Source organism: Chinchilla lanigera, unplaced genomic scaffold (assembly GCF_000276665.1).
Source record: "Chinchilla lanigera isolate Chin_1 unplaced genomic scaffold, ChiLan1.0 scaffold00030, whole genome shotgun sequence".
NCBI lineage: Eukaryota > Metazoa > Chordata > Mammalia > Rodentia > Chinchillidae > Chinchilla > Chinchilla lanigera.
In genome coordinates this window covers 19,308,528-19,336,431 of record NW_004955431.1, presented here as the reverse complement: position 1 = coordinate 19,336,431, position 27,904 = coordinate 19,308,528, and the positions used below count along the sequence as shown (strand labels likewise).

Sequence of the window (27,904 nt, the reverse complement as noted above, 5' to 3'; positions counted from 1 at the left end):
TGACTGTATTTGGAAACAAGGCCTTTGCAGACATAACCAAGTAAAGGTCAGGTCAGACTTGGCTGAGAAGGGCCTTATCCAGTGACTGGTGTCCTTTTAGGAAGAGGGAAATCTGGACCCTGAGACACATGGGGAAAACCTCATGTGACAACAGAAGCCAAGATTGGAGTGATGTGGCTGCAAGCCAAAGCATGCAAGATTGCTACCCCCACCACAAGCTAGGAAGAAGCAGGGGAGGGCTCTTCCCCAGTTTCTTTGGAGGAGCGTGGCCCTGTTGACCCAGAACTATGAGAAAGTAACTGTCTATTGTCTTAAGTCTGTGCTGTCTTGTTCCAGCATTTCTGGGACGGAGGGCCCCAAGGTCACGGCTCACATCAAGGTTAATGCCAGGCCCCCCTCTTGGCCCTGCCAGCAACAGGAGCCCAGGGCAAACCCTCCGCAGCTGTCGCAGCTGTGATTTTACTGAAATTTTAACAAAGCAGCAGCCTGCACTGGAGAATGTCAGCATGGGAAAGGGCCTCAAAAAGCAAATGTGACAGCTTGGCTCTCGGTCCTATAACCTTCAGTCAGTCCCGCAGCACCAGCTGCTGTTCAAAGATGCCTCCGTGATGGAGTCAGCAGCACCGCGGTGGGCCTGTTGGGAAGGACATAGCCTGGCACCCCGGCTCAACTCCTTCTGTGTCCTGCATTAGCTCTGTGGCTTTAGGCAAGGCCCTCTCTCTTTGGGAGAGCTCAGTTTCCGCACCTGTAAAATGGAGATAATGTTGTATTTTACTTCAACTTGTAAAGATGTGACAGATAATAATATGAGAATGCCTAGGTACAGCAGACCATCATATGTTAGCACTGTTCTTTCCAGGACATGAACAGAATGAGCCAAATGCAGTGGGGGTGGAGGTGGGGGTAGGTTGTGGTGGGTTGATCAGGGAAGGCCTCCAGGAGGTGGGAGATGAACACTGAATCCAGGCCCAAGATCTGGGGTTTGATTGTAGCTCTGCCACTTGTTGTTCTTTAACCTTAGAGAAATTACTTAATTCAGTGTCCTTCACCAAGATTGGAAAATAACGTCTGCTTCAGAAGGTTGTGGATGCCAGGCATGGTGGTGTATATATGTCATCTCAGTATTCTGAGAGGCTGAGGCAGGAAGGTTTCAAGTTTGAGCCTAGCCCCAGCACTTAGCAAGACCCTGTCTCCAAATTTAAAGATGGGGTGGGAATGTCACTCACTGTAAAAGCCTTGGGTTTAAATCCCAGTACCCCAAAAGAAAAAAGCAGAAGAAGGAAGAGGAGAAAGAAAAGATAGAAAAGGTTGTTGGGGAGGATTACACGCAACTGAATAAAATCACAGAAGTGCCCAGTCTAGTGCTTCTGTGCTCAGTGAGTGCTGGTGGGTGCTGAAACAGGCCGGGAAGGAGCGGTAGCCAGCATGGAGAACAGGGGTCGGGGGCAAGAGCGCAGCAGACTGACCCTCTCGTGTGCTTCAGGGCCAGCACAATGCTGCCCTGTGGCGTGTGTGGGGAATGTGGCAGGCTGTGTGCGATATAGGAGTGGTCACAAGCTCTTTACAAGGGCACAGCCGTGGAGTTCCCGAGTCTGCGTGTTCTGAGTTGCTGCTTTCTGACTCCCTGAGACCTACTTCCCCAATGTGTTGCTTTTGTGTCCAGAACCTACTCTACAGGAGGTCTCGAGTGTGGGAGAAGCTGGGTCCCTGTTGTTGCCAAGTAGCGGGCAGAGCCTGGCCGTGAGTGGCCCGAGCTAGGTCCTCTCCACCAGGCTCTGCTCAGCTGTCCCCCAGCACTGGACCTGCTGGGCTACTGTAAGGAAACTCCAGGCCTGTCCCTTGCGCAGCTTTCCATGTCCACAACTATCTATGGTAAAAATGGAGCAGGGCTGCTTTTTTCACCAGAATGAATGTTTTCAAATTCTGAAGAGTTTTTTTTTTTTTTTTTTTCCAATTGATGTTAAGCCTAATCAGATTCTTATAATCTGGTGGAAAAACAAACCTTTTCCTACCAGGTTAATCTTTGGGAAGCCTGTTCTCTTCAGGGATCATTGTTTTCTTCCTAAAGCTGTATACAAACAATTCTGCCCTCACTCCCGGAGTCGATTGGAGTGTGTGAGTCTCTTAAGGCCGCAGTAGCTAATTACCTTAGTGGTTTATGATGGTTTAAAACAACCAAAATTTATTCTTGCACAGTTCTGGAGAACTGAAGTCCAAAATCAAGGTGTCAGCAGGGCCATTCTTCTGCTGAGAGGAATCCTTCCTTGTCTCTTCTAGCTTTTGGCGAGGAACACTGTGCCTTTTCCGGCTATTCCTTGGCTCTGGCGGCAGCACTCTGACCTGCCTTCATGCTCTTATGGCCCAGTCTCCTTGCTCTTACAGGGACCTCAGTTCTTGGGTTCAGGGCCCTCCCCATTGGCTTTCATCTCACCTTGAGATTCTTCTTCATCTCCTTGCATTTGCAGAGACACAGTGCAAATATGATCACATTCACAGGTACTGGAAGTTAGGACCCAAACATACCTTTTGGGGCAACACAATTCAGCCCACTATAGGGAGCTGAATAAAATAAAACATTTATTGAGCAATGCTTTGTGTTAGTTATTTGCATATGTTATTTCACTTAATCCTCATACTAAACCATAACTCAAAATAGTTATGATTTATCTAGTTTCCTTTCAGTGGGAAAACTAAGGCTCGAAGAAGGTATAAAACTTGAAGTTCCTATGGCTGCAGATTCCGATCTTTCTACTGTACTGGGTCACCCTTCATTGTAAGAAAGAAAATGTCGTAGTTGTTGTAGTAAACTAGCTGTGGAAAAGATACGATTTTCTGCCACCCATTGATGCATGGAGAATCACAGGAGAATACTGGGATGTTGAGAAAACTAAGAATCCTGTACTGATGTCCCTTCAAAGGGTGCAGAAAAACCAACAAAACTATAGCAAGAGAACTTCTACTGAACCATATAGATACATATACACTCTAAGGGGGCCAAAACTTTTTTATTCTGTGGCTAAATCTAAGGCTATAATTCACAATGAGTGCTGCTTAATAGTCAGTAAATAAAGCAGTGGAGCACAGTGACACACATGGCTTCAGACAATACCCGCTTATGCAATAGGACCTGAGACAACCTCTCCAAATGGGATGTGAGCTCTCAGTTGCTGAACGGGAGTGAAGATGGGCCGCGAGTTGTTCCAGCCTCTCTGTTCTGATTTCCCAGGTCAAGTGGGAGTGCTGTCCTGAGTGAGTGCTGTCCCCGGGCTTGCAGTTTAATGTTTGGCTGCATTCCTCTGGGGTAGGGGTCTGTGTTAGAGTGAGGTGCCAGGAGTTTGTGGACAGTCCCCAGTCATTCCATTGATATTTCTGCACCAGCATTGGTTAAGACATCATAGTAATGCTGCAGAACTCGGCACCTTCCCAGACGGAAACTTGCCACTATTTTCTGCCCATGTTTATTTTCTGACACTTGATCCTATGATTTCACCAGAACTGCATATATGTGAGGGAAATCAGTGTGCGGATAGAAGAATTTTGCTTGGAATAGAAACTATACATCCAAAGTTCTATCATTAATTTCTTTTTTTATTTTATTTTATTTTAAAGAGAGTAGTACATGAGAAACAAACAAACAAAAAAATAGAACAGTAGCAGCATGCCAGTATCACAAACATAAACAAATCAAAGCAAGAACATTCAAAGTGATACAGGGTCTTAAGACAAATTAATATATCAACAGTGGTTGTTACATTGCATATCGCTATCCTCAACTACATTGCTCAGATTACCCGATGTAAGAATGAAAGATCGCTCAGACCATTGAAGAGAATAAGAAAATAACTCTTGGATAAAACATTAGAGATAATACAGAGTTTCACTAGACAAGATGGTAGGAGTTACACCCAAAGTTCTAAAAACTGAGCCCCAACACCTGAGGAACTGTACAAAGCTATTGGGTTTTGAGTTGTGTTTGCTAGAACAAGTTTAGGATAGATGAGCACCCAGGAGGTGTTAGGCTTCAGGACAGTAGTAATAAATGTTTCTGTTCCTGGCCACATGGAACTTTTCTAAGTGTAATTCAGCCAGTCGTACATCCCTCTGGTCTGCAGAAATTCTCTATAATAGTCACAATTCTTTAGAGAAACAGAAGCAATAGGATATCTATTTACCTATCTAAAGATACATCTATCTAGAGAGAGAGCCATCTGTCTCTATTTGGAGGAGATTTGATATAAGGCATTGGCTCATGTGATTGTGGAGGCCGAGAAGTTCCAGCATGTGGATTTGGTGAGACCCAGAGGGTTGGTGGTGGAGGTCTAAAGTCTTGAGAACTATAAGTGTTGTTAGGCAAAGTTCTAGTCCAAAAGCCTCCAAATCAAAGACCCAAGAAAAGCAAATGTTTCAGTTCAAGTCCAAAGCCAGGAAAAAACACTGATGTCCCAGCTCAAGCAAACAGAAGAAAATTCCCTCTTATTCCATCTTTTTGTTTCATTTAGTCCTGCAGTGGATTAGATGAGGGCAGTCACAGGAGGACAGTTCTTTGCCAAGTCACCTCATTCAAATGTTAATCTCCCCTGGAAACCCTCAAAGACATACGTGGATTAATGTTGACCAAGTATCTGTGCACCCTGTGGCCCAGTCAAACTGGTGCTAAAATTAACCACCATTCTCTTGGTATGGCAGCTGTTTACTCCCAGCTCTGGTAAGGTGGCACTGTCATATACATGACCCATTTCATGTCCTTGCTCAAGTTGTATGCGGTTGGAAGTGGATTGAAAAAGCCAAGGCAAAAACTGAAGAGTGCTTTGCGAGATGGAATGTTTTCCTCTGAGAGTCCATTGGCCTCCTTTTCCTCTTGCCCTGACCCTGGCAATATGCTTTTTTCAAATGAATGAAGGAAAAGATGGATAAGATATGTCATTACAGTGCAAAGAGAACTGTTTGGATTTCCTTGACCGGTACAATAAGCCAAGAGATTGCTTGGCTGAAACCTATTTCTAATAGAAAGAGGAAAGCCTTCAATAAAACATGGTGTACCAGCCAGTCTTTACCTTCTCATTACCAGTCGTACTGGCCACAAGTCCACTCTATCAAGTAGACCTGCTGTGCAGGGTGTAGAAAAACGGACGCGTTTCCAGCTGACTACCACCATCAGTACTGACCTATGGAGCTCATCTAACCCACTCCTGGTGCTATGATGACAAGTCTAAGGTGTGCTTAGACATGAGAGTTTCTGAACTACATTTGAGGGGCAGTTTTTTTTTTTTTTTTTTGGTTGTTGTTAACTAACTTTAACAGAAGTGATGTAGTCTTTTTAATACCAGAAGTCGTCTTCAACCCTGTAATCAAGTGGTTATGCTTTGCAGTCCGGCCACACATGCTTAGCAAATATATTAGCAAAATAATTACTATGCAAGTTTGCTGATAAACTTGTCAAACATCTGAACAACTCAGTGACACACACCAGAAGTCTCCATAACAGTGGCATCGGCACCTTCTGTAATGTGTTTCCTGAGTCTTCTATAATTTTCTTTTATTGTTTCACTGCTCTCACAGGATATGACTTAGTCATTGGCAATTTATATTTTCAGGCAGGATTGAACTGGACTGGAAGAATTCTTGTGAATTTATGTACAAATCTATGCAAACAATATTCCCTTACATGTACCTGCTCTTGTAGGGTCTATTCTCAAATTACTGGGAAATATTTTATTTTACTATTTGTACATTCAAGAAAAAAATTACAAGGGAAGCCAGCCAAGAGAGAGAGATTGTCGGAGTGATGGGAATTCAGATCTGGATTTACTAGCTACGTGACTTTGGGACAGTTGCTTAAGCTTCCTGGGTCAATTTCTTTGTCTAAGGGATCATTGAACCAAGTATATTAATCCCTTGGTGCTGAATTTAAAGTTCTTTTTTTTTTTTTTTACTTTATACCAAATTATATTCAGAATGTTGGAAAGTAAAAAGTCCCTTCACTCCTAGGTTTTTAATTTTTTTTTAATTTTATGAGTACATGTTTGTAGTTCTTGCAGTTTATAATCATCTTGGAGAGTGGTTACATGTACATATTTTTCCTAGGTTTTTAACACCTAATCTTCACTTCGAAATAAGCCACTCCTTGGGGGAGTTTGGGAATCAGAGCTAGGATTGTTTTGGGGATTCTGAATTCAAAGACCTGATGCTTGTATTGTAGAAATTTAGTCTGACGCCTGAGACAGACACAGTTTTAGTATCGAGGGGGAAATAAGCAGAAAGTAGCCTGTTGTCAAAAAACACAGCACAATACCAATCTCCCCTGAGAGAATAGAAGATAACCACAGTTGGAAAGAGAGGTACTGGTTGAAGAATGATTGATTCTAAGATATAAATCATGGATTATAAGAAGTATCCTCAATGTAGTAGCACCTTATTGGAGAGGAAGGAATGAAGAAAGTTATTACACTATATGCAAACAGAATTGCAACATGCATTTTTCTTGTGTGACTACAAGAAGGAGGGAAATAGGGATCTTCCTGTTTGTCTTTGCCATGGCTTTGCTTAGCATGGCCCTGGCCCAGTGGTCTTTGGATGGACCACTGGATGCGCAGTTACTACCCGGGAAACATTTGTTGAACAGTTGTTAGGGGTACACGTGGCTGCAGTGAGATCCAGTGAGATGGAGGCAGGGGGTGTTGATTGGCTGACATGCTGACCACACCTTGGGGGTGCCTAGAAAGCCTATTTTTAAGGTCAGAGCCTATTTTAAGGTCAGAGGGATAACAGAGGGATAACAGAGGGATTTTTAAGGTCAGAGCCTATTTTAAGGTCAGAGGGATAACAGAGGGATAACAGAGAAAGTAGAGCTATGTGTGGCTGTTGTATTAGAAAATGTGGCTACACCAGCAAAAAAAGTGGCTTTTGAGTGTTTGAGGTTGAGGCCACCATGTTGGAGAAATTGGATCAGAGGAAGGGGTAGGGCGGGAAGATAAGGAGCTAAGGTTCCTCTGAGATTGCCCAGAGAAACAAAGGGAGATTTGAAGAAGCCAAATGGAAGTTTAAAACTATCTCCCAAAAGGAAATACACTGGAAGAGTTTGAAATTGTGTATCCGCTGTGTCTTGTGACAAATTTTGGCTGAAACATTAAACAAAAACAATGATCCAACTTAAAACTCTAGTACCTTTACATTGTTTATGCAGTAGGGCTTCAGTGGTTTAATTTGGAATATTTTTGTGATGAATAACTGGCTCTCATTCATGTAAACAAAGTGCAGCCTGCATCAAGTAACCAAATCTTCTTCATCCAGGTCATGCCTATTTTCCTGAGTACTGAGCAGAAAACTTGCCTTTTTGAGCTCCGTCTCACCTTTGTAAATCATGACCAGCACTTTGAAAAGCCCGCTGTGAGCTGCGTTTACTGCTCTCATGCAGCTCTCATTAAAGAATGAATCTGTTCTTTCCTTTACTCATCATGATTCAAACCTACTTGAAATTAATATTTAGAAAGCCGTGAACTGGGATAAGAAATTTGGAAAATTTCCTTTTTTAAAAATAGCTTCTGTAGTAAATGGTGCTGGGAAACTTGGATATCTACATGCAGAGGATTGAGTCTAGACTCATGTATCTCACCGTGTACTAGACTAAAATCAAAATGGATCAAGATCTAAATGTTAAAACAGAAAGACTTATTCCGGATTTTCTACAGACTCACTGTGTGACTTGTTGAATTCCTTTTCCTTCTCTGAACATTGTTTTGTTTTCATCAGAAAGATGACTTTTTTCACACTTTTAAAATGTTCTGTCCAGGGGCTGAGGGTATAGCTCCATGGCAGAACCTGAACTTCGCATGTGTGAGACCCTTGGGTCAATCCCTAGCACAAACAACAATGCTACATCTGTAATGGATATTCTAATGTATGTATCAATAGAAAATGAAGACACACTGTAATGGATATTCTAGACCAGTGCTGTCGAATAAAAAATATAGTGCACTACACATGCGATTTCAAATTACATCTAAATTTTTTAAAATGTGTAGAACAGGCAAAATTAATTTTAAGCGTACATTTAACTCAGTACTTATAAAATGTCATCATTTCAACATGTAATCTATACAAAATTTATTTTGTGTTCTTTTTGATTTTTTGGCACAAAGTCTAGCACATCTCAATTCAGAGTAGACATTTCCCACGTCTGCAACCACCGCATGTCAGGTGGCTGAATAACTGGACGGTTCTAGTGTAAACCATCAGTCATTGAGTATGCCCCTTTTAGGAGCAAAATTCACTTGAGGAGGGACATTTAAAGGCCTACAGCCCTATGAATTTCTTAGGCTTTGTAGCTCTGCATGAATCCTCTAAAAGCCTAGAGTCGGTTCCTCACCATTTACAGAGTCTTAAAAAAATGAGAATATTAAAAGTCAATTCCAAGACAGAAGGAAAAAGATTCGCAGAATCCCTCCCTAGGACCACAGTCTCATTTCCTCAATACTGAAATCCCATAATTTGGAAAATCAAATTTTGTAAGGCCAGCACAAAGAAATTTGGAGAGAAAATCTGCCTGAATTGATGTCAGGCAATTTAAAATTTGTTTATCCCATTTAGTGTGTTTGTATATTCTGTGTAGAAGTAGTAATGCAGTGTAGACCCTGCTGGAGGAACGTGTACCATCTTACAGTTCTAAAATCTGAAAGGTACTGAATTACAAACTTCTCTGGGTTTGGAGTTTCAAATAAGAGATCTTAGATATGTAGTAGTGTTTTTCAAACTTTTTTATTGTGACCATGGTCAGAAATGTATTTTATACATTCAATCCCAGGATACACATACACACACGCACACGTATAGGACCAATAAAGTTTTTATGGGCTATGTTGTATCATCAGATGCTGTACATTCTGAGATTTTTGGGGTTTTTGAGACAGAGTCTCACTGTGTGTCGTAGGTGGGCCTTCATTTTAGCATCCTTCTGCTGGGATTACCAATATGCACCATCACAGCCAGTTCAGAGCTACTTGTGTGTGTGTGTGTGTGTGTGTGTGCGCGCGTGTGTGTGTGTGTGTGTGTGTGTGTGTGTGTGTCTGCGTCTGCCTGCCCATTAAAAGGTCATGCCCACAGTTTGCAAAGCAGAGTACTAGATACTATGAGGCTAGTGCAGAGACATGAACACCACTCAGAAAAAAGAGAGAGGACATGGGCCTGCGGTGGGGAGGCACCTCCCTACCCTTGCCTTACTAATTCTTTGTTGTGGTTTAAACAGCTCTGATGACAGCCTTATCCCTCAGTATATGTTGCCCAGTGTCAGTGGGATTTTTGGCAGTTTGGACACCATATGGTTTATCTAAGGTAATTTTCTGGTCTTGTAGGCTTTATGTTGGGACTTTTCAAAGAAGGCAGGAAATTAGTGTTACCATTGGGCCATTTTATGGCCTTGAAAAATTGGGATATGCCTTATAAAGGGAGTAGTTTACATGGAGCCAACATTTGTTCATCTTTCACATCCATATTTTTGTTATCAGCGACTAAAAACTACATTCTATGAGAAAGGGAACTTATTGGTTCATGTAATTGGCAGGTACAAAGTTAGGTTCAGTCATGGTTTGATTAAACCTTATCCATGTGGCCACAGCTGTCTCTTCCTGTAGTGACCAGGTTTGCTCTTCTCTGAGCAGTGACTCCATCCTCAGACTAGAAAGGGCGAGCTCTCCTGCAGCTCCAATGATACATCCTCATGGTTTATAATCCAAAGGGAAGCAAGTCTTTCTCCTAAAGCCCATGTAGCAAATCTCAGAGAGACATAGGTTCTGGCCTTGCTTGAACCTATCACCCAAGCCTGACAGGTGACCCAGACCTTGGTTACGTTCTACTTTCCATGGCAAAGGTAATGTCAGCCCCATCATAACCGTAAAATAGATCCTCCTGTTGCTCAAACAATGGAGAAATAGTGCTAAGTAGACCAAGATAACCAATTTCCACTCATTATTAATTCTTAAAGCCTTTAAGACTGCTGAGGGTCTGCTGTCAGGTTGCTGGGCTTCGCCTATATACAGACTTTATCCTTGAAGATTGCTTCTTAACCATTGGAGATGCTGTGATCAGCAGAAGCAAGCCGAGTCTAAGTTAGGCAGCCATTCACAACTGCCTGCTTTATTAGAATTGCGCCCAGGTAGTGTTACATACCTGTAATCCCAGCACTCCAAGGTAGGAGGATCACAAGTTTGATCCCTGCCTGGACAGTTTAGCAATGTAGCAAGACCTTTCTCAAAATAAAAATAATATAAATAGGGCTGGGCATGTAGTTCACTGTGGTGGCCCTGAGATGAATTCCCAGTCCCAGTAGCTGCTAGAGTGAGGCTTTTGCTTCTGCACTTTTCCTACGATCAAGGATAACTCTAGGTCCACTCTTTTCTGGTCTCTCCCCTAACGTAACAATCACACTCTACCCATTTCCACTAGCTGTTTTGTCCTCCAGGTTCTGGCCCCTGGTACTGGAGGTTATTGTGGAGGTTCAGGGTTGGCATTTTTTTGGTACTGGAGATTGAGCTCAGTGCCATACTCATGCTAGACAAGTGTTCTCCCACTGAGCTAAATCCCTGGCCCCTTATAAAATTGTTTTGCTTTGAGATAGCATCTCATTAAGTTGCCCAGGTGAGCCTCAAATTTGCTATCCTTCTGCCTCAGCCTCCCAGGTAGCTGTGACTACAGGTGAGTGCCACTGTACTAGCCCATCAGGCTGGCTTCTTTCAGCAGCTGTTGTACTCCGTGGGCCAAGAACTATAGGTTCAGCTTTGTTTCTGCCATCGAGCTGCCCTGCAGCTGGTGTTCCAGCAGTCCCTGGCATAAGCAGAGGGCTTCCTTCACATCTTCCCTCTCCTCAGGCCGTGCAGCTCAGCTTCTCCTCAACAGGTTGTGGAATGTCCCCTTTCTACTGCTAAGGCTGGTGGGGATTTGTCTTCACTGTCCCCTGAACACTTGTCCTTGGTGCCCCTGTCCCCAGGCCTTGACAGTATTGTAGCCCAGCCTTCTCAAGGTGCTTTTTTTCTGGAACATTCTCCCACATTTCATTTTCATTTCTAAATCTCCCTTTCTGTATAGTCAGTTTTGAGGAGGAGAAGTGGTGGTGCTGGGTCGTAACCCAGGGCCTCTTGTGTGTGTGCTGAGCACATGCTTTGCCACTGGACTACATTCTTAGCTCCTATGTAGTCTGTTTTATTAAGCAGATCTTTAGCAATGTAAGGCAGTTCAGATTAATGGGATAAACTCTTGGCTTGGGTCCAGAAAGAACTGCAGATTCTGAACTCTGATACTTGGTGACCCTGGAACCATGTAGCTTCCTTTGGTTTCAAATCTGGGGGTGATAATGCCTATCTGACAGGATGAAGTGGAATTTTATATGCAGGCTTCCTGGCTCAGATTCCAGGGTCAAAAAATATGCTGTGGCACTTCACTGTCAGAGGAAACCCAACCCAATCTGGCTTAAACAAAAAACAAGATGCCAATCACACATAACCAAGTAGTATAGTGGAACAGCTAGTTTGAGGGATGGCTGACTGCAAGCAGTAAAATGATGCTGTGGGGAATTTATAGTGTCTGTTCCCTTCTGAGGTGGACTGATCCTGGCGATGGCCACAGTTGCTTCAGGCAGACCATACGATAGCAGTTGAGCAAAGCTAACAAAGGAGAGATGCCCATTTCCTAGTACTTCCAACAAAAGTCCCAAGGCTGATGCTCATTGGCTTGGCCATGGTCACATGTTCACTCCTAAGCCAATCACTGTGGTTTGGTGGAATGAAATACTCTGATTGGTTAGGTCCAAGGTCATATGACTGCCTGTAGAGTTAAGGGTGCATTTTCCAGTTTCACCAAAACCACAAATATGCACGATGTGGAAAAGGGTTTCCCAAAGTAAAGTCAGCTGCATGTAAGGATGAATGGATGCTGGTGAAGAGAAGAAAGCTCCAAGGTCCTTTGCATACACCAATGGATTATCCCTTCCGGGGCAGTGTTGTTCACAGTGTTGTGCCCTTTACTCAAAGGAACATTGCTGGTGGTGACTGTCAAGGCAGATAGATTATGGAGCCAGAGAAGGGTGGGGTGGCAGACAGAGGGATGGAGACAAAAGGACATGGTAGCCATATCTCCAGTCATAGTATGGTGCTGACTCTATATCAGTTTTAAGCTACAGAAACTTGGGCTGAGGTACAGGAAGCTTTGAAAACTCTCCTTCCTCCATTCTCAGCACTGTGTGTTTCTGTGAATGTGCTTCTCTGGAAGAGCACAACCCTTATGCCACCTCTATTGTCGCCCTCTGTCAGAAATCAAGTTAGTAGTCCTGCAAGATCAAACAGGGATATCTCTATTCACTTTTTGAGGCTGTCCCATTACAGTTGTATTGTGTATGTCTATATTTAAAATAGTATAGAAAGTTCTTCATATCCATTTTATAGACAGAATTCAGATTTTATTTAACAGCTAACATGTAACAGTGTCAGCATTTGATAGTTTTTACTTCCAGTGCTGTGGATTGAACACAGGGCCTTGACACTGACCTGTATCCCTAACCCATTTTTATTTCTTTGAGGGGAGGTGGACAAATTGTGACTAAATGCTCAAGCTGGGTTCAGATTTGCAGTCTTCCCACCTCAGCCTCCCAGAGTGCTGGGATTATGGTCATGTGTCACCACATCTGGCTATGGAGTTATTTTTCAATCCTCGTATCAATCTCATGAAATGAGTACTGCCATTAATTGCATTTTACAAATGAGGAAATTAAGGCACAGAGAAGTTATTTAAGCTCTCCAGGTCCACACAGCCAGGTGCCATGAAGCCAAGAGTGAACCAAGATTTGGAGCTAAAACTTAGGCAGCTGGAGCCTGGAACTTGGTGCAGATGGGAAGCACATGGAGGTGACTGCTCCCCTTGAGACCAGGAGCCCAGGACAAGAGGAGCTGGGACCCCAGGGCACTCCAGCACTGTAAGGGGAACACTTAGGTGAGAGATGCTCTAGGGTCTGGGGACCATCAAGATCTGTGCCAAAGAGGCTTGGGGGCTTAGGAGGCCGTATTTCTGGAGATCAGCTTCCTTGGAGCCCCATGGAAGGGCTCTTGCCCAGTGGTCCTGTGGGCACTGAATTGGGTTGGAGGGAGGAGGCAGCCTCTGGGGCCTCCTCTCTGGTTAACTCCAATGTCAAGCTGGTTGGATTGTGGGGTGATGTTGACCTTGGGGGCAGAGTCCTGAGCAGGATGCAGAGGCCCTCACCAGTACATCAATTCAATGGCATTTCATCACTTAGCCAAATCCTTGAAAGCAGCAGTAAGTAAATCTCGATAGTGCACTGATTTTTTTTTTCATACCATACATCTTTAGTCTGTCTCCAATACACTTATCAAGTAAACAGGGAAAAGCCTGCCTTGACAGCCTGCACTGAAATTACAGTGGCTGCTGCAACAGTTCCTTCTCTCCATGTAACCAATGCTCTCATCTCGGTGGAGGAGTAGGGGAGGGTACGAGGAAGGAATTTCCCATTGTCCTTCTACCAGGAGAGAACTGCTGTGATAATTCTCCAGTGTTCTTTTTTCCTGTCGGACACGGTATTTCCCCGTGTGAACTTGAGTAACCCCCAGCAGCCTCTTGTTCTAAGACCCAAGTGTGTGCCTGAAGTTTGTGCCCCTTGTGTGACTGCCACACAGGGAAACATCCAGCTAACCCTTTGTGTCTCCCACCACATAACTGGCCCCCGCCGACTCTGAATGAAGCCTATCTTCTGGCAGATTACATCTCAAGAATGTCCTAACGGGGCTGGGGAACAAAAGCCTCCTGGATCCCAAAGCCTCTTTGTCTGGCATGGACCCTGGTAGCTGCAGGAACCTGGGATGTCAGGAGCCTGCTCTCCTGGGCCCCCTGAACTGCTGACAAACTGTAAGGTTGAGCACCCCTTATTCTGGCTTCTGACTCCTGGAGGGACAGTCATCTTCATGACCTTCCCACCTGTACTCTTGAGAAAGTTTTCCCACCAGAGTACCATGAGGGAGTGAGATGTCTCCTGTCCTCCTGGCCCCACCAGCCACCAGGAGAGGCTTGTGACTGCTCTTTCCAGTGACGTGAACTGACCAAGGTGGGGACTGGAATTGTGGCCAGGGACTGGAAAGTCCTTTGCTTAGGCCTTCTAGACTGCCCCTTTAAGTAGGAGGAGCTTTGGCGCGTGCGTGCATCCGTGCGTGCGTGCGTGCGTGCGTATGGGAGCATCATCTTCAGCAAGTGTTTTCTAAAGACTGACTTTGATGAACAAAGCTCTGTTTAGGCACAGTAGAGGAATCCACCCCAGAAGATGTTGCTCCTACCCACACAGAGCTTTCCGCTTTCCTGGGAACAAAGGACTTGCATTCATGGGGCAAACAGAAATCAGTATGAATCACCAAGTAACGGCCATGCGTTCTTGGGCTGGATGGACAGCCATTGTTTCTGGTCAGTGTGGTACAGTGGAGGTGACTTTTGGCAGGCCTAGGGTCTTTTCTGCCTTACTGTGCTTGCTTGAGTTTTCAGGCGTAACTGTGTGAATTTCCAAAGAACCTTATCCAAGGGGCTCTGGTTCCAGCTGGCTCCTTAGCTGGAGTTGGAATTCTGCTCTTGGGGAGGTTTGTTCCATTTGAGAGGTCAGCAGTGAGCCTCTCGATTTGTTTTTCCAGTAGTGTGAGCTGCAGCAAAGCATCTGTCCCATCTCTGCTCTAACAGCTAAGCTGAGACTGCTGAGGGCTGGCTGTTCTTGGAGAAAGTGTTTTAAGTGATCAGACTTAAATATAGGTGAGAAAAAGCAGATCTCACAAAAATGATGACAAGATGACCCTTGAAGTTCAGGCCCAGCAGAGAGCAGAGCATTCACAGTGCTATGAAATGAAGCAAAAGCTTCTGCCCCTCCCCGTTTCTCAGAGATGGAGATAAAGAACATCTCCTAATGTATTTATACTGGGGAAAGTTACATTCCTGGCCCATCTCCTGAGATCCACGTCTGCTGAGGGGTAGTCTGTGAATCTCTTAGGTGCTGATCAGCAGTGCTAAGAGCTTCCACTTGCTTCAGCTCAAGGAACTGAGTTCAGTGACATATAAAACATGAAGACATCTTGGTCCTCACCTTCTATACTCCTACTGTCCGCAGGAAAAGGAAAAATATTTTCAGGTGCATCTGACTTCCCATAACAGGCTGAACCAGAAAGTTGTACATGTAAATCAGAATTGAGTCCCATAGAAGCACCGTGAAGGTTTGAGGGAACCGTGTAAATGTTCTTTTAAAGTAAAAGCACTTCGTGAAGCAAACCATCATACTTTGATTCAGCTCAGTGGTTCTGAACCTGGGCTGTGCATTAGAATCTTCAGGAAAGCTTCTAGTGCTTCTGAGGCCCCAGGTCTCATGCAGAGCAGTGAGAGCAGAATTTCCTGGGTGGACTCAGGCGTCAGGATTTGGGGTGAGGGGCTGGGAATTGAACCCAGAGCCTTTACGCTGAGCCACATCCCCAGCCATTTTTCATTTTTAAAAATTTTGAGTCAGGGTGTTGCTAGGTTGCCCAAACTGGGATGGAATTTGTGGTCCTCCTGCCTCATTTCCCCAGAGTGCTGGGATTACAGAAATGTGCCGCATACCCAGGAACATCAAGGCTTTTTTTATTGGAACAAAACACTAAATACCTGCAACTTAAAGGAGGAGAGGTTTATTAGGCCCATGTTTTCAGCCCATGGCTGCCAGCTCCAAGGCAGGAACAGCATGGTGGAAGGGCCTGGACTGAGGAAAGCTGCTCACCGCGGTGGGCAGGAAGTAGAGAGAGAAGGGAGGAGCCTGACTCCTATCAGAAGGAATCTATTTAGCATAATGCATCCTTCTACCACATCAACATGATGCTGCTTTTCAAAATCTTCAGAACTGCTCTTGGTCCCCAGCAGTTGAGGATAATGTGCCCAGTAACTTGGTATTGGGAACCGTTTGGGAGAAGGTAGGGAACACACGCATTAAGAACAGGTCTGCTCAGTTTGATGTCTAGAGGGAAAATCCTGCTCAATCATGGGTCACCAGCAGATGCAGCTGAGTAAATAAAAATGTGTGCATGAGACAGCAGGGGAACTGTGAAGAGCAACTTTCTCGGTGTGTTGGGAAGACATTTATGGTTGGGAACCTAGTGACCGAGAAGCGAGACTGCCTCAAGAGGAGAGAAGCCAGGGGAGGAGGTCATCGGGAGGCAGGGCCCCGCCAGGCCCAGGGCAATGAATTGAGCAGTTGAGCCGTCCAACTCTGCGTGGGCCTTGGAAGTTCTAAACAAGAATCTTATTGATGATTTCTCAGACCCCGAGCAGACAACTCTGAACTTTAACAGAGCTGGGATGGAAAGCCTGTACAAGGGCCTACAGTTTCCAGGGTGAACAACACACTTATTTTCCCTTCCCTCCCCTGGAGGACGAGGAAGGGACTGAAATGAGAAGTATGGGGGAGAAGGGAAATGTGATGAGCACGTTCCAGAGCTCAATGGAATCGCCACATTCCTCCGAGGGGTGGCCCACAGCCCCTCTGAGCCCTGAGGCTTGGAAAATGTCACTGAGATTGGTGCAAATCAGGGCTTGGGCTCTGTTGATTGTTATTTCCAAGAGCCTGTAGCTGCCCCCTGAAAGGATGTGTCTATAGAGGAACCACTAGAGGCTCCGGTGTTTTTTGGCATCTTGTCAGATTCCCAAACCTACAAAGCCTGACCCTTGACCAGGAAGGGCTTATGTCTAGCCCCGGCATAGACTTAACATATGCTCAGATGACTGGGTACAGCTGGCCTTCACAGAAAGAAATTTAGGGAGGCAGAGCTGGCAGGGGAGCAGAGTGCAGCAGGTCATAAGTGACTTCCTAGATAAGGAACCTGTGTGGACCTGGGTGGACCTTGAAGAATGATGTGGACCCAGAGAGGAAGGGAAGTGACTCACTGTGGTCCCCGGCCCTGTGTTTCTTCACCTCTGGTACTTACCACTTACCTAAACAACTGTTCTAGAAGGAAAAGAAGGTATGGACACTGTCCTCAGTGAGAAGCACCCCAAGTACCAGTCTCCCATTAATTCTCCAAGGCAGGGACCGTGGCTGCCAAGTTCACCATAGCATCCCCAGGTCTCTGTGTCTGATTGCGTTGTGCAGCTCTCAGCCCTTGGGACATGTTCCCTTCCATCTTCCCTCTAACGGAATGGCTGCCAACTCCCACTGGCTCTCCCTGGCATGCAGAGCCTCTGACCCTGCTCTCTGCAGCTGCCCCCGTGTCCTTCCTTGTGGAGTATGGGAGACCAGAAAGCAGAGACCATGACTCATGTTGCGGACAGTGAGTCTTTTGGACTTGGACATAGCTGGGCTAGAGCCCCAGCACCGCCGCTCAATGGCATGTGCCGAGCTGAGTTGTACGTCAGCCTCAGTAGCCCATTCTTGTGGCTGTGCCCTTCCAGAGGGGACAGAACTGGAGAGGATGGGGTATAATTGATGGCACCATGCCCGGCTGCCCTGCTTAGGTCACACCCTCAGGGCTCTCATCTGCACTAATGCAGCCATCTAACTGGCCTCCCTGTCCGTCTGGCCTCACCTGTCTTCAGGCCTGCTTGAAGAAGTTTCGTGTGGCCCTACCTACACATTGCTGTAGGGCTTGCAGGACTCTGCAGTAACTGCTAAGCAGAGCAGACAAGCCCCACACCATCTGCCGCAAACCAGGCCACAGTTCTGGCTTCAGAGCCTACCTCCTGCCCTTTGAGGCTCATTTCCACCTGTGCACATGCCCCACGTGCCCCTGATACACAGAGCTGGTCATGGTTCTCCAATATACCAAGTGCGCTCAGCGTTGGAGTCTCCTGAGAAGTCACTCCCTTTTTCCTCAGATGCCTTTGCTGCTTCCTGGTGAGCTCCTATGCAATCCTAAATGACCAGCTCATAAATTCTTCTCCCCAGGAACTGCAGAGTTGGCCTCTCATGTGCATTTCTGTTCCTTGGAGACATTCCAAGTTAATCTTGTTCTCACGTGTGTATTTATGTTCACAGGGCACCCCTCTACAGATTTGGGGCCCCCTAAAGAGTTAAGGACCCATTTGACTTTTGTCTTCTTTTGCACATTTTCCAACCTTTGGCTTAGTCTGTACTTGCTCACATGGAACATAAACAAAGGCTGTTTTCCAGGAATCAAACAGCTTTTGGGAAAAGCTAAGGATGTGGAAGGGAAGAGACACTTTCAGTTTTTCTGCTTTTTCCTCTCTCCGCCTTGTCTGAAGTAGCTGTGAAGGCACAGCCTTGAAAAGTTCAGAAGGTCAGGGAAATGTGGCCAAGACCCAGTTTCCTCACTTTTCCTTGTCCGCTAGACCTGAGTGTGAGGCCCAGAGTGACTTTCCTCATATTCTTCCTTTGTTTTCCCCGGGCTGACTGCTTTAAACTCCCTGCTAAAGCCTGCTGAGTTTCTGCAACCAACAGGAAGCTCATGAATAGCTGTTGAAAACAAAACCAAACCCAACCAAAGGCCTTTCAGTTCAGGGACTTTGCTCTCATTTTTTTAAGACCTTCCCCGGGACCCGCACAGGTGGACCTTGACCAAACACTTACGGACCTAGTAGCCTTAGAGATTTGTGCACAGCCTGCCCCAGCTCAGGTTTGTGACACTGGGTTATGAGCCGGCCTTCCTGACTTTATTCCAGGCAAAAGCTGTCGCGTCTTTCCCTCTGTTCCCTTCTTTAATTTGGTTCTCTGATTTCGATGCCATCTCTAAAGCTGTCCAGCCTGGCACTTTGGCCCAGGCCCAGCAGTGCCATCAGTTGGATGAGGGCAGAGTGACCTTGGCAGGGGGGCTCCCAGCCCTTACTTAGAAAACCAGTCTGGCCACCGCAGGGGATGGAGCTGAGTCAAAGGCTCCAGAAGAGGAGCCCCACTGGTTGAGATGGCAGGAGCCACTGAGGCGGACAGGATACTGGGCGCAGCCTCTACGGACACCCTTGGTCACTGACACCCCCACCGCTCTGCTTTCTGTCTGCTCAGAGTCCCATGGTACATCCTCTGGGCAAACCTTTGGCCGCCTGGGAGAGCCTGAGAGAGCCCGTGCTGTGGTGTGCAGTGCTCTCTCCTCCCTCCCTCTGGTTACTAACAAATCCCTCAGTGTGATTGTGGGTGTGATGAGCAATGCCAGAAAGCAAGGGGTATCGGGGGAAGTAAGCAAAGCGGTGCAGACTTCCGGCAGCCGTGCCTGTTCCTCCCCAGCCCTCAGTGAACTCCCAGAATGACACTGCTAGAAGATTGCCCAAGGAGATCAGGAGCTCCAGCTGGTGCAGAGAGAAGGGGCCATGAGAAAAGCAGGAGCTAGCAGAGATCCCAGGGGGTGGGCAAGCTGCAGGAGCCCGAGTTTTACAACAACCAGTCCTGCGCAGTAAACTCACAGGTAGTTTCAGCTCGACCCTTTGAAGGAAGTGTTGTTTGGGTTCCCAGGGTTGGTGTTATAGTATGTGAAGGGGGAAGGCAGGGATTTTCCAACGCCTGCCTGCTGCAGTGTTTTCATTACATAAGACCTGCCAAATACCTGGCGTTTCAGTGGACTCTTCTTCCGTTCCAATTCAGGCCAGGGTTTATTTTTCTTACGCATTGGTCATGGAGTGTTTTCAGATACACAATAAGCAGGTGAATGTACTTTGCTTTTTTGTTCATTCATTTCATCAGTTAACATTTATTGGACATTGTGCTGGGCTCTGGAAATGTGAACTAGACACAAAGCCTGTCCTTGGAGCATATAGTGAGTGATCCAGGCAGTTAAAATGTATGACACAATCGGAACTGTGAGAGACTGTATCGGTTTCTTATCGCTGCTATAATGAACTTCCAAGCTCAGTGACTCACACAAGTTCATTACCACACAGTCTGTAGATCAGAGACTTACGTGTCCACAGGACTCTGTTGCTTCTGGAGGCTCCGGAAGAGTGTTGCTTTTTCAGCTTCTAGAGGTCACCTGCATTCCTTGGCTCTTGGTGCCTACCAGCTCCCAGCCTCAGAGTCAACATGGTAGCTTTTGAGGTCCTGCTTTTTTCCTCTCATTTTCTCTGACTCTCACCCTCCAGCCTCTTGTCAGGGCTCTTACCATTGCTCTGGACTTACTCAGGTAATCCAGGATCCTCTCCTCACTTTAGCACAGGTAAGTCCCTTTTCCTGTGTAAAGTAGCAGATTCCTAGCCTCAGAGGATGAGCACGTGAGCATCCCTGGAGGCCACCCTTCAGGCTTCAAAAGGGCCAGTGCCAGTAAGGTGGAATTATCTGTCCAAGGAATCCTCACTGTCCCAGAGGCCCAGATGAAGTATTGCAGGAAGAATGTTAATTAGTCCAAGACCCAAGGGATGAATAAGATTTGTCAGGGGAGAATTCCATTTTGTGTGACTATCAGAGAAAGTGGGGCACAGTAGTTGGGCTACGGCATAGGTGACGGATGTAGTGGGTGGCATTGTAGCAGTTTGCAGGAAAGCTGGTAGGCATCTAGGGAGCCAAGAGCAGCTTTTAATCCTGGCCATCCTAGAGCATGCTTGTTTTAGAAAGCTGTGCAGCCAAGCCACGATCAGTCTTGGAGTCATAGGGTTTCGGTGCTGGAACAAACTTGACCAAGTATTTGATCTAACTGACCTGAGAAGGTTAAGTAATAGCCTCCAAGTTTCCTGGAGGGAATCAAGATCAGAATAACCCTGATTATAACCACAGTTCCAAGGGGCAAGTCTCGCTCAATAGCCAGCAAAGCTCTTTGGCAGCTGTTCTGTTTTCCCCCAAGAACTCTGTGAGGGCAGACACTGGTGATGGGGAAATTACACTCAGAATGTTGGGGCCACTTGGTCACCATCCCTCCTCCAACAAATAGCAGACCCGAAGCTTGGCCGAGGGCATCCATCTCAACATCAAGGGCCTGCTTCTGTCCCAGTGAGCTCCCAGAACTGAGAATCTCACCTCCTGGGACCAGAGGTGGCCGTGGTGGGATGCTGCAGGGTCTGAGGGGCATGCGAGCTGGGCTTTGGGAGAGGAACACCCACTGAAAGGTTTCTCCTGCCTTCCATCTCTAGCCCTGGATCAGCTGCTGACGGAGCTGGATGACTTCCTCAAGATTCTGGACCAGGAGAACCTGAGTAGCACAGCTGTGGTGAAGAAGAGCGGCCTGGCAGAGCTCCTTCGGCTCTATACCAAGAGCAGCAGTAAGTGTGTCTGGGGCCTGGGAGAGGTCCCAGGGACACAGAAAGATGGTAGTGCTGGTCACCTCGGGCTGCCACAACACATGGGCACAGGCTTGAACCATGGAGATTTATTGTCGTACACGTCTGGAGGGTGGAATTTTGGGATCGAGTCTGGTTCCTCTGACCCCCTCTCCGTGGCTTGCCAATGGCAGTCTTGTATCCTCTTGTGCTCCTTACTCTGTGTCCTATCTTCTCATTTTATAAGGACATCAGTCATACTGTAGTAGAGCCTACCCTATGCCCTCATTTTAACTTAGTTATCTCTTTAAAGACCTCGTGTCCAGAGAGAGTCATATTCTGAAGAGTTTTTTTGTTTTTGTTTTTGTTTTTGTTTTTGAGACAGGCTGGCTCTGAACTCATTTACGTACCCCAGGCTGGCCTCAAACGCACAGCGATCCTCCTGCCTTAGCCTCCCAAGTGCTGGGATTATAGGCATTCACCACCATACCTGGCCATATTCTGAAGTACTAGGGGCTAGGGTTTAAGAAATTTGTGAAGGACACAACGTAACCCATTACAGTGGTGCAGGGGAGGAGCACTTGCTTTCATGTGCCAGGCCCTAGCACTGCAAAACAAAACAAAAACAGGTGCAGGGATGACCTGACTTGAGGGAGAGCCTCAGAAATCTCTGAATGGTTCAACACAGTAGTCTGTGAGTGAGGTTTTAAATGAAATATTTTTAGAGTACTTTTCCTTACTACTTAAAAGTAGAGAAGAGGTAATGAGCTATTAAGGCTTAATTGAGCATGTCCTATATGCACACATTTGAACTTCTTTTTAAGATGCTCCTCCATGATCAATGTGACTATTACAGAGGAAAAAATAGAGTCTGTAGAGTTTAGGTAACTTCCTCAGTATTGTGTAGCCCAAAGGAAAAAGAGGAAAGCATAGCTTTAAGACTGTAAATCACAAAACTCTGAGTTCATAATTTTTCCATATTTTTATTGTAGTAGCAGTTACATACAAAAAGGATACAAGTCTGAAGCATACAATGCACTGAGTTTTGACAATGGTGTAGCTGTGTACCTGCATCCAAAACAAGACCTAGACCATTTCTGTCATCCAGAGAGTTCTGTCTCTTACCCCATCCCAGTTAATTCCACCCTCCAACCCCAGGGCAACAACTGTTCTGATTTCTTTCACCATGGAGTAGCTGCCTATCCTGGGAGCTTTGTATTAATGGAATCATGAGGTATGTGCTTCATGCCTGGCTCCCTTTGTTTAAGATCCATCCACGTTCTTGCATGTGTCAGTAGTTTATTGCTTTTGTTGCTGGGGAGTGGTCCATGCTGGGAATACAGCATAATCTTTTTTTTTTTTTTCCCATTCACTTGTGATAGACTTTTGGATTGTTCACAAATTCGAGCTGTAATGAATAAGGCTGCTGCGAACATTCTTTTTAAAATCTTCTCATGGACATATGGTTTCATTTCTAGTAAATTCTTTTTAAGGAAAACCTTATGAAGTCCTAGCAGATGAAGTGGATTTTACATTAAGTGTTTGAAAACTCGAATTGCTGTTTGGGGACAATAAGGACTCTTGGAGGGCATTTAATCCATCTGGCTCTCGGCAGGTGCAGCCTGAGTTGTGCCAGGGAAGGAAAGTCTCCACCTGCCCAGCCATCAAAATCCGGAAATGCTCCCTCTGTCCAACCTGAATCTTCCAGCCTGCATTTCAAGGCCCCTTTTCTGCTTCTTCTCCCCGCCCCCCAGTGGAAATTGTTTTGATTCTCTGAATGACTGAGCCAAAGTAAAGCTGAAGCCTGTTACTGTATGCCCGGCAGCCTTCCCTTGTGGAGGAATAATCCCAGCTCCCCACTTTGTCATCAGGACTGGCCTCCTGGCGCCCCTCCTCACCTTTGCCCAGTTCCCAGGCTCCTCCTGGCTTTGTAGCAGCGTCTGTCTGCCAGCCGGCTCATCAAAGAAGCACTTGGTGGGAATGGTAGAGGGGAAATCCACACTACAAAGCAGGGCGTTAGAGAGAGATGATTCATTCCACGGAAGGATTCATCAGCGGAGTCCTTTAAAAAGCACACTCCCCAGACCTTTTAAGATGTGCTTTGACTTGAGAACATTCAATTATAAAGACCGTCTCTGTTGGCAATTGGAAAACACCTCTTTGTGATCCATCTGACCCATGATTCTTTGCACAGACTGCCCTGCCAGCACCTCCCATACTAGGCCCCTCTCTGGTTTAACATGTGGCTAAGCCTCCAGCAGGGGGACCTTTGTTCCGCCCTGATCAGCCCTCCTTACAAGTCAGGCCTTCCCCACCCTTGGTATTTGCAGCCTGTTGGTGTTGGGAGGCTGCTGACTAAGGGAATCTCAATGTGGATCACCTCCAGAGTGCCTCCAGATTGCTGATAAGCGTGTTCACACATACTGAGCCGGTGACTACTTGTATTCTTAGGATTGATGCCCATTCTTTAATAACTGCTGTAGACAGAATTTCCTTCTGTCCCTCTCTGTACCCCTTAGACTATGGAGAAGGTAGCACCATAGCTAACCTTACTGTTTACGGTGTCTGAGCCCAGCCCTTAATGTATTCATTGATGTGAATTACCTCACTTAATCCTCATCCCAAATCTGCCAGGCAGTGTTGTTATCCCCATTTTACCAGTGAGGGAACCAGGGCTTGGAAAGTCACTTGCCCAGAGGCACATGGCCATGAGTGGCCGAGCTGGGGCAGGTTGGATCTGAAAGTAAAGCACTGCCCTCCTTAGGCCCTGTTGCGTTAGATTAATTACAGTGTTGCCCAGGGCAGGTCCTAAGCACCCTTCCCCACTCTGAAAGTAAAGCACCTCCACCTTCCTGTTAGCCTCCCAGGCCCCCTTCCTTGAGTAGCAACCAAAAACTTAGCTAATTTTGGTCCCAGGACGTGTAGACAGAGGCAGGCTGAACTGGCCTGGGCAGTCATTTACAAACGTGGCACAGAGTGTAAGTGTGTGAATGTGCATTTATAATTTCCAGTGGAATCGCCTGCCTTTTCTATGAAGCTTTTATCTTTGTAGCTTGATGTGGATTCTCTGCCTTCTCTACATTTGATCTGGGTGGTGACAAGGCACAGACTGAGGGCTGTTCGTCAGGGGCTTGGCTGCCTATGGTCTGTGCATGGTTTTGCCAGCAGGAACCATTCCCACCACCTCTCCTGCTCAGAGGTGCCAGCACGTTTCAGTGGCTGCTCACCTCTGATGAGAAGTACTTCAAATGCTGTCCATATGAAGAGGTTCATGGCCCTCCTCCTTGCCCCAGTTCTGGGAGAAGAACCCCCTCTGCAGATGAGGGCAGACTCCCCCTGGGAATTACACACTGCCTCCCAGCTCTGCAAGTTCATCTTCCCAGCACCCGCTGTGGCCACTGTCCCTCCCCATTACTGGGTTTCACTATCAGGTTCGTTTCCCCCACACCAGACTCTTGGGGTTGTGAAGCCAGAGACAAAGTCTTTGTGGTTCTCTGCACTTCTGAGAGTGAGCGAATAACAGAAGGTCCTCCCTAGGTGGAAATGGTCAGCACCCTTGCCTTCCCCAGCCAAGGTCACTGTGCTTTCCCCACAATTGCCGAAGGCCTGAGAGCTTCTTTTAACCAACTTCGATAGTCCTGTACTGAGCTTTTCTTTTTCTTTTTTTTTGGTGATGCTGGGATGGAACCCAGGGCCTCTTGCATGCTAAACCAGCCTCTGTCACTCAGCTGCTCCTCCAGTCTGGTTACTCTTGGATTAGCAACGCCGTGTGGGTCAAAACCACATCTATCTGAGGCACGAATGCTGCAAGTTGGAGCTTGGCCTGGACAAGTTAGCCATGTCTTGTCTCAAAACAAAATGAAAGAGGCATGGAGGGGAGGGGAGGAGAAGAGAAGAGAAGGAAAGAGAGAGGAGAGGATATAGCTGTAGCTCAGTGTGAAGACCCTGGGTTCAACCCGCAGTGCCTCAAAAACCAATCAACCAGCCACCTCTACCACAGGCCACCAGAGCTGAAGGCAGGGACTTGCAGCCTGCTATTGCAGCCATTGTGAGTTTTCTCTAATGTACAAATCACCATCTTGAGAAGAATGCACCTGTGCCGAATCTAACAAAACAGTAGCAACGTCTCGCTTTTATTTTTTGGTTAGGAACAAGAAGAAATGAGCAAAAAGTGACCACTGAGCACCGTTTATGTACGAGGCATCTCCACTTCCTTTCCTGATCCTTATCAGTCACCCTCGTGTTTTTGTGTAGCTGTGGTTTGCCTCCGTGTCTCTGCTTGGCTCTGTTTTCACACTTGGAATTGGCAGCACACTCTCATTTTCACATGGTAGCAGTTGACATATTTTCTTTTTTTATTCTGTAGCATGGTCTTTTAATTGAACTCTAAGTCTTGGAGATCTTTGCAGACAGTGAACACGGAGCTCCTTCGTTATTTTTCACAGCTGGGCAGTGTCCACTGATGGCTGAGCCGTAACATTCACCATTCCCCTCTCGCTGGGCATCTGAGTTGTATTCTTACCTAAAAACAAAAGAGAACTTACACAAGATTGCAGTAAAGGTCCTCTACTGAAATTTGTTTATGAGCTGAAGTGTAGGACAAATTTCTAGCTGTGGATATAAGAACAGATATGAACACATAAAATTAAGTTACTCCCCAAGATCACTTTCCAAGTCATTGTGCTAGTTTATACATGCTCTAGGAGTTTTTTTCTTCCTCAATTTTTGTTTCAGTGCTAGATATTGAATGTAGGGCCTTGAGCATGCAAAGCATACACTCTACCACTGAACAGAAACTCAAACACTTGTCCCTCTTTGGGGACTTTGCCGCTGAGGTCAAAATTGTCCCCTGAGGCAGGTTATATGCTTCATTTAAGCAATGTGATTACTTGGAGCCTGATACCCATGGAACACTGGGAGGGGAAAAGTTGAGGTGGGGTGAAAGTCATATGGCTGTGGCATTCCAGATGCCAGGCAGTTCTGTCCCTCTCAGGGCTCACGTGAGACGTGCCTGCCTGATACCTACATGTGCACCCATGAGAACAGTGGAGGGGCCTGGGTGTGAAGCTCAGGGCCTTTAATCCCAAGTACCTAGGAGGGTCACAGTATTTAGGTTAGTGTTGGCCACGTAATAAGACCATGACTGAAAATAAAAACCCTAGTAGAAAGGGCTTTAGATATTGCACAGCACCCTGTGGGTTCAATAACCAGCCCTCGACAACAAGCAAACAGAATGAAACCAAAGAGCTGAGGGTTAGGAACATGGCCCAGATGCCAAAATCTTCAAGGCTATAGCTGTGCCTGTACAGACAGGAGTGCTCTGCTTCGAAGCACCCTGATAATGAGCTGAAGTTGGAAGATTGTGAGCCCAGTTCCCTGGTGCGCTGCCTTCTCCAATCACCTGCAGCCCAGTCTACCTAATTTTTAAAGGTGACGCCATTGTGTATATTGATGTGACATGATTTATTTCATCATTTTCCTATTGTTGAGCCTTTCAACTACTTGCCATGTTTCACACTGTCATTTTTAATCTTTATTCACTATAAGCTTACCTTACTTTTTCTTTGAGCTTTGTACTTCTGAAAGCATGAGAGTTAGGTAGGAACAAGTGTGTTTTCCAACAGAGACACAGGGCTTAGATGTTTTGCATGGAATTAGGCCGTTAACAGCAGAACTTGGCTGAGACCCCGGTCTCCAGCCTCTTGCTGCTGACCCTCATCCCCGGGGGCTGTGCTGTGCAGAAGTCAGAAGCCCCCTGAGCCTCAGTGGTAGAAGAGGGCTGGCTGTGGTTAACTCCACTGCATTTCGGTTTCCTTCCAGAAACTGCTGCAGTCCCTTGTATAGTTGACCCTGCTGACTGGTCCTGGCAGGGCCGGGCGCCGAGGTGATGAACCGATGGACTGGTGGCCGAGGACCCGTCCGGCTTCCTTGATTCTCAGGCCTCTATTTTGCAGGCCTTTGGCTGGAGTCTGGGCAGTCTGGGCCATGGGACAGACTGAAGTGAACTGCTGCCTTTAGCAGGGGTTGGAATGGGTCCTTCAGGCTCTCCAACCACTGGAATTTATCAGTCACAAGTTTCTAGAAAATGCAAATGAAGGGCTGCAAAAGAACTTTCAGGAGAAAGGCCAGGATAGGCTCCTGGGCAGCGTCAGGAGAGCAGTGCTTGTGGATTAGGAACCAAGCGTGCAGCAGGCAGCTTGCTGTCCTTTGCCCGCTGCAAAGGTGGAAAGGTGACCCGAGATGCACAGAAGTGATTTTCAAAGGAGAGGAGGGGTTGTGCCATTGCAGGACACAAGCATTTGTTGGAGGGAGAGGAGTCTTCTTTCTTTCTTTTTTCATTGGCACAGATCTGCAGTTTGCAATAATTACATTCCTTGTGGGGAGTTGGTACACGAACGTAACACACCTTAGTTCTTTTTTTCATCCTCTTCCCTCTCCCACCCCCCATTTCTTGGTCCCCTTCCTTTTTGCAGAAGACCTATTTACTTTTATCCTTTATTTTTCTCTTTATTTATGCTTGCGGTTTCTCATAGAGGAAAAACCATATTAATATTTAAGCTTGCCTATCTGATTTCACTTAACATGATGCTCCCAAGAGCATCCATTTTCCTACAAATGACTCATTTATCCTTCTCTATAACACAGTAGCACCCCATTGTGTAAAAATGCTACATTTTCTTTATCCATTCTTCTGTTGATGGACATACAGGTGCTTCCAAGATCTAGCTAT

The 27,904-nt window shown here is 46.2% G+C and overlaps 1 protein-coding gene across 1 annotated transcript in view; it reads left to right on the top strand.

The window, feature by feature from the left end:
* The window catches only part of Afap1l2 (actin filament associated protein 1-like 2), a gene marked incomplete in the record, with an annotated part of 103,251 nt that overhangs the window by 42,076 nt on the left and 33,271 nt on the right, over window positions 1-27,904 (top strand). Inside the window, 1 exon segment of the mRNA XM_005387827.2 lies at window positions 21,049-21,177. Coding sequence (XP_005387884.2) covers window positions 21,049-21,177 — 129 coding nt within the window.